The sequence below is a fragment of the Elephantulus edwardii genome, unplaced genomic scaffold (genome assembly GCF_000299155.1).
Source record: "Elephantulus edwardii isolate Elephantulus edwardi_28Jun2011 unplaced genomic scaffold, EleEdw1.0 scaffold00178, whole genome shotgun sequence".
In the NCBI taxonomy this organism is placed as follows: Eukaryota; Metazoa; Chordata; class Mammalia; order Macroscelidea; family Macroscelididae; genus Elephantulus; species Elephantulus edwardii.
This window is the reverse complement of record NW_006399928.1, coordinates 3,685,852-3,693,364: the sequence shown is the minus strand read 5'-3', so window position 1 is coordinate 3,693,364 and position 7,513 is coordinate 3,685,852. Positions and strand designations below refer to the sequence as shown.

Genomic DNA, 7,513 nt, shown 5'->3' with positions numbered 1-7,513 from the left:
CATTGATTTTACAAAATTCAATCATTCTATCTCCAGCCTCATTCCTGTCACCAAGCCCATGCCTTCCGACAACCGATTCTTCTTCACTATTCCCCACTTTTGCATTCCAGTCACCCGTTATTATCAATTAGGGGGGGAGGGATTGTGTAAAAATGAAATCATTTTTCTTTTACGTTTCAAAGAAAAGAGCAAACTGGGGCAGTGGGAGGTTGGCCAGGGGAAAAAATGTGACAATGAATGAATAGAATCCAAAGACTCTGTAAACTTTCATTAAAGTTAATTTTAAAAAGTATCTTGAAACAAATGACAATGAACACACAACTTACTAAATCCTCTGGGAAACAGCCAAAACAGTGATTAGAGGTCAATTTATAGCAATAAGCAAATACATTAAAATGGGAAATATTATAATTGATTCTTTAACCCAACATCTCCAACAAGTAGAAAAAGAACAGCAGGAAAACCTGACAACCTCTAAAAGAAATGAAATTATAAAAATTAGAGCAGATGTAACTAAAACAGAAAACAGAAAAACAATTGAATCCATCAACAAAACCAGGAGTTGGTTCTTTGAAAAGGTCAATAAAATTGACAAAAATAATGAAAGAAAAGATGCAAGTAAAATTCGGATAATAGATTAAGGGACAATGTCACAGCAGAACCAATTAAAGTAAAAATGTTGACGACTGAATATTATGAAAAACTATACTCAAACAAATATGAAAACCTAGAAGAAATGGACAAATACTTTAAAACTTACAACATACCTAAACTGACACAGACCAAAGTAAAACACCGGAACAGACCCATTACAAAAGAAGAAATTGAACAGGTATTAAATCAATTTCTAAAAAAAAAAAGGGGGGGGCCCTGGACCAAATGGTTTTAGCAGTGAATTTTATCAAACATTCCGAGAACTGTCACCAATTCTACATAAAGTATTTCAGAAAATGTTGTTGTTGTTGATTGCCTTGAAGTCGAGCATGACTCATAGCAAACCTATGAACAAAAGGTCTGAAGCCCCTCTACAACTATCAACATTTATCAAAGTTCAGAGAGTTTCCAGAGGCATGTTGTTTAGCAAGTGGATGCCACTCCTGCTTCCAAACCTGTCATTGTATGTTCTTCCAGACCCATTCTATGATTGTGGAGCCATGCAAACTATCATGATGCTGTCAATCATCCCAATGGTGAGAATCTTTGTTTTCTTGATGTTGAGCTTCAATGTATATCGAAGGCTGCAGTCCTTGGCCTTCTACAGTAAGCACTTCAGGTCCTCCACAGTTTAGCAAGCAAGGTTGTGTCATCTGTATAATGCAGGTTGTTGATGAGTCTTCCTCCAATCCTGGTGCCACATTCCTCCTAATAGAGCCCAGTCCCTGGGATGATTTGTTCTGCATATAGATTGAAAAGGTATGGCGATAGGACACATCCCTGGTGTATACCCTAATAGATGATGTAAAGGGCACCACCAAAATAGAAAACTATAGACTAATATATCTAATGAACATAGGTGGAAATATCTTCAATAAAATCCTGGCCAATAGAATTGAACATTACATTAAGAAAATAATTCATCATGACCAAGTGGAATTCATAACAGATATACAAGGATAGTTTAACATAAGGAAAGCAATTTAATGTAATTCATCACCTTAACAAAGCAAAGAATAAGAACCACTTGATCCTATCAATTGTGGCAAGAAAGGCTTTTGACAAAAGCAAACACCCTTTCCTGATTAAAACACTAATAAAATAGGAATAGAGGTCAATTTCATCAACATAGTGAAAAGTATATACACAAAACCAAGAGCCAACATTGTTCTAAATGGAGAGAGATTAAAGACAGGAACTAGGCAAGGATGCCTATTATTACCTCTCCTATTCAAATATTGTATTGGAAGTCTTAGTAAGAGCAATAAGACAAGGGATGGAAATAAGAGGTATCCAAATTGGCAATAAGGAGGCAACATTATCGCTATATGTTAATGTTATAAGAGTATGCTTAGAAAATCCTACAGACTTAGTGAAAAAAGTACTGGACATAGTCAACCAATTCAGCAAAGTAACAGGATGCAAGATCATCATATAAAAATCAGTTTCATTTCTCTACAGTGACAGAATACAGAAATGAAGCTAAGAAAACAATACCCATCACAGTAGCTAATCACAGCATTAAATACTTGCAAACAAATCTAACTAGAGACACAAAAGACCTATACAAAGAAAATTACAAAACATTACTACAAGAAACAAAAAGAGAGATGGATAAATGGAAAACTATACCATGCTCATGGAGAGGAAGACTCAATGTTGTAAAAATGACAGTTCACCAAAGGCAATCTACAAGTTCAATTCCATCCCAATACAGATACCAATTCAATTCTTCAACGAGATGGAAAAGGCAATTTCCAATTTTATCTGGAATGCAAAGAGACTCAAATAAGTAAAGCACTCTTGAAAAATAGAAACAAGGTAGGAGGCATCTCACTCCCTGATTTCAAATCCTACTAAACTGCCATGGTGGTCAACACAGCGTGGTACTGATACAATGACAGACATGTAGATCACACTCCCTAATCTCAAATCCTACTACACAGTTATAGTGGCCAAGACAGCATGGTACTGGTACAGAAAAAGGCACATAGATCAATGGAATAGAATTGACAACCCATAAATCAGCTCTTCTAGTGATTGTCAACTGATTTTTGACAAGGAGACAAAATCAGTAAGGTGGTGAAATAATAGCCTTTTTAACAAATGGTGTTGGCAACAGTGGAAAACCATCTGTAGGAAACTTAAGCAAGACCAACACCTCACACCATACACAAAAACCAACTCAAAGTGGATCAGGGAGCTAGGAATAAAGCCAAAGACTATAAAATTAATCAGAGAAAAGCTTGGAAGATATCTAGCACCCCTAAACCACAGCATGTACAGTCTTCCATGCATAATGAAAAACCTGCAACCAGGAGAGAACCAAATAGATGTATGAGACCTTCTAAGAATCAAATCCCTATGCACATCAAAAAAACTTCTCTAACAAGGTGAAAAGGAAAGCCATAGAATGAAAAAAAGTATTTGTCAATGACATATCTGCTAAGGACATATCTAAAGTTTATAGAATGCTCCAGTACCTTGAAAATAAAAGAGCCCAGTCACAAAATGGGCACAGGATATGAATAGACACGTCACCAAAGAAGACATTCAGATGACAAACAAACACATGAAGAAATGTTCAAAATCATAGAGGTGGAATAAAAACAACTATGAGATATCATCTCACCCCAATGTCAACAGCAAAGTTCAACAGAACAGCAAACAATAAATGCTGGTGAGTTTGTGGAGAGATTGGAACCCTTATTCACTGTTGGTGGGAGTGTAAAATGGTGCAACCTCTGTCAGAGGTGATCTGGCGCTTTCTCAAAAAGTTGGAAATAGAAATACCATTTGACCCAGCAATTCCACTCCTGAGAATATACCCTAAAGTACCAGAGACACCACCCAAACAGATGTATGCACACCCATGCTTATTGCTGCGTTATTCGTAATCACAAAGAGATAGAATCAATCCAAGTGCCCATCAACAAACAAATGGGTAGAAAAACTATGGTATATCCACACAATGGAATACAATGCAACACTGAGAAACAATGAACTTGTAAAATATTACACAACATGAGTGACCCTGGAAGACACATGCTGAGTAAAATATCTCAGTCACAAAAGGACAAAAACTTCATAAACACCATTGTTATAAAGCAGGACTGACATGGGAGTTGGGGGAAACTAGGAAAAGAGTTGATAGATAATGAACACTGCATTGAAACAGATGAAGCAAAAAACCTTTTAAAAAGAATATGTTGTTAAGTGCCATCAAGTCATAGATGACCTGTAACAACTCTATGAACCAAATTCTTGAACATGAAACTTTCATCTTTTCTCCAAGTTCATAGAGTTTCAGGATGCAAGCTTTTTTTTTGGAAATGGGTACAACTCCTGCTTCCAAGCCTATTTTATTTGGGAACTTGACAAAAAACAAGGCCTGAGGGCCCAAATGCCTTTTTAAATATGAAGCCAAATCCAATCAGTTCACACCCAGTTGCGAGCAACAGCCACACCCGTCTCAACCCCAATCCAGAAAGCACATCTTTGCAGAATCCAGGCATTCTACTCATCTTCCCAGCCTGGCAATAGTCCCAGACTTGTGGTCAAATGCTTTTTTAAATATGAGGCCAAATATAATCAGCTCACCCCCAGTTGTGAGCAACAGCCACACCAGGCCATAGTCTTAGCAGTTACTTGCTATGCATAAGAAAGTTGGACTATGACTAGGGATAATAGGGGAATTGATGCCTTTGAGCTGTGGTGCTGGAAAAGAATATTGAATATGGCATGAACTGCTAGGAGAACAAACAAGTTTGTCCTAGAGAGGGTGAAACCAGGCTGCTTCTTGGAGCCAAGGATTCTGAAGCTTCATCTGACATGCTTAGGCATGTTGCAGAGAGGGACCAGTCCTTGGAGAAGGACATAATGCTTGGAAAGGTGGAGGGACAGTGCAAAGAAGACCCTCAATGAGATGGATTAATTCAATGACTGGGTTAATGAGGGTAGATGTGTCAGAGGCAATAAGGTTGGCACAGGATAGAGCAGGTTCCAGAGCTTGTGTACATAGGGTTGCTATGAGTCACAAGAGCACATAACAACAACAAAATTATTTCCCCTTCCTTCAACTTAATAACAACAACAACATGGCCTGGATTGGGCACACCTTGGTCTCCAGACTGACATCATCGCTCTTCACTGCTCTGAAGAGGTCCCTGACAGCAGACTTTCCCAATGCAATTCGTCTTTTGATTTCCTGGCTGCTGGTACCAAGAATGATGATTGTGGACCCAAGCAAACTGAAACTGTTAACAATCTCTGTCCCTTCACCATCTATCATGATGCTTTCCATTGGCCAAGTGGTGAGAATATTTGTTTTCTTGATGTTGAGCTCCATATTGAAGGCTACAGTCCTTTATGTTCTGCAGCTAACACTTCAGGTCTTCCTCAGTTTCAGCAAGAAAGGTGGTGTCATCTGCATAACAAAGATTCTTGATGAGTCTTCCTCCAATCCTAATACCACACTCATCCTCATAGAGCCCAGCCTCCCAGATGATCTGTTCTGCATATAGATTGAAAAGGTATGGAGATAGGACACATCCCTGGGGTACATCCTTCCAGATTCTGAACCACGTAGGGTTTCCTTGCTCTGTTCTGATGACTGCGTCCTGGTCCAAGTATAGGTTTCTCATAAGCACAACCAAGTGTTCTGGGATTTCCATTCTTCTCAGAGTTAGCCACAGTTTGTTGTGATCCACACAGTCAAATGCCTTTGCATAGTCAATGAAACACTTTCCTCTGGTACTATCTGCTTTCAGCCAAGTTCCACCTAACATTAGCTATGAGCACCGAGAAGCCGAAGCAAAGGGAAGAAATCAAGAAGTTAAGGAGCTGAATAGAAGATTTCAAAGGGCAGCTCAGGAAGACAAGGCAAAATATAATAATGAAATGTGCAAGGAGCTGGACTCAGAAATTCAAAAGGGCTGACATTGCCCAGCATTTCTTAAGCTGAAGGAATGAAAGAACAAATTCAAGCCATGAATTGCAGTGGATGCTATGGGCAAAACATTGAATGATTCAGCAAACTAAGCCCCTCACCCTGGAGCACACCATCAACCTATACCCTCTTACCAATTACACTTTTGGCACAAAAGAGCCCCTTTATGAAAAGGATAGCTCTGTTGCAGCCAGATTTCAACGCCTGAGGGAAGAATTTGATAAAATTGGAATGAGGAGAACTGTAGAAGGAGTTCTGATTGTACATGAACACCGCCTACCTCATGTGTTACTGCTTCAGGGAACAACCTTCTTCAAATTACCTGGTGGTGAACTTAATCCAGGAGAAGATGAAGTTGAACGACTGAAACACTTAATGACAGAGATACTAGGTCGTCAGGATGGAGTCCTGCAAGACTGGGTCATCGATGACTGCATCGGTAACTGGTGGAGACCAAATTTTGAACCACCTCAGTACCCATATATTCCTGCACATATCACAAAACCTAAGGAACATAAGAAGTTGTTTCTGGTTCAGCTTCAAGAGAAAGCCTTGTTTGCTGTTCCTAAAAATTACAAGCTTGTAGCTGCACCATTGTACCAAAAAGAATTGGCCAACACAGAAGAATTTAAAGAAACAACATATGATTAAGAGGCAATGATGATGAAGGAGGAAGTTCAGGCTGCTCTGAAGGACTCAACAAGAAATAAAGCCCCAGGAATTGATGGAATAGCAATTGACGTATTTCAACAAATATATGCTGTCCTGGATGTGCTCACCTAGTTATGCCAAGAAATCTGGAGGACAGCTACTTGGCAAACTGACTGAGAGAGAACTATATTTATTCCCATTCCAAAAAAAGGTGATCCAACAGAGTATGGAAATTACCGAACAATATCCCTAATATCACACACTAGCAAAATTCTACTAATGATTACTCAGAAACGACTGGACAGAGAACTACAAGAAATACAAGCTGGGTTTAGAAGATGGTGGCACTAGAGACATTATTGCCAATGTCAGATGGATCTTGGCAGAAAGTAGAGAGTACCAGAAGAACGTCTATTTGTGTTTCATTGACTATGCAAAGGCATTTTACTGTGTGGGTCAAAACATATTGGGGCTAACCTTGAGGAAAATGGAAATCTCAGAACATTTAATCGTGCTTATGCGAAATCTATACTTGGACCAGGAAGCAGCCCTCAGAACAATGCAAGGAAACACTGCATGGTTCATATTAGGAAAGGAGTGGGTCAGGAATGCATCCTGTCCCATACATTTTCAATCTGTATGCGGAATAGATCATTTGGGAAGCAAGGTTTTATGAGGAGGAATGTGGCATCAAGTTTGGAGGAAGACTCATCAACAACCTACGATATGCGAATGTCCCAGCTTTGCTTGTTGAAACTGAAGAAGACCTGAAGCCTTTGCTACAGAAGTTCAGGGACTGTAGTCTTCAATATGAATTGAAGCTCAACATCAAGAAAACAAAGATTCTCACCACTAGGCCAATTGGTAGCACCATGATAGATGGAGAAGATATTGAGGTTGTTAATAATCACAGCTTGCTCGGCTCCACAATTAATACTCTTAACACTAGCAGTCCAGAAATCAAAAGACGAATTGCATTGGGAAAATCTGCTGTCAGGGTGCTCCAGAGTGCTGAAAAGCAATGATGTTAGTTTAGAGACTAAGGTGCATCTAATTGAGGCCATGGCCTTCACAATTACTTGCTATGCTTCAGAGAGCTGGACAATGACTAATGATGACAGAAGAAGAATCGATGCCTTCGAGTTGTAGTGCTGGAGAAGAGTCTTGAACATACCATGGACTACCAAAAGGAAAACAAATAGGTCTGCCTTGGAGAGGGTAAAACCAAGTTTCTCTTTGAAGGCTAGGATTTTTTTTTTG

General features: G+C 39.2%; 1 protein-coding gene across 1 annotated transcript in view; it reads left to right on the top strand.

Annotated features, from left to right (window-relative positions):
- Positions 1–5,677: 5,677 nt before the first annotated feature.
- The window catches only part of LOC102873439 (cleavage and polyadenylation specificity factor subunit 5-like), a 5,723-nt gene continuing 3,887 nt past the window's right edge, over positions 5,678–7,513 (top strand). Inside the window, exon 1 of the mRNA XM_006896006.1 lies at positions 5,678–6,198. Within this exon, the coding sequence (XP_006896068.1) occupies positions 5,678–6,198 (521 nt within the window). The remainder of the gene's footprint in view (positions 6,199–7,513) is intronic.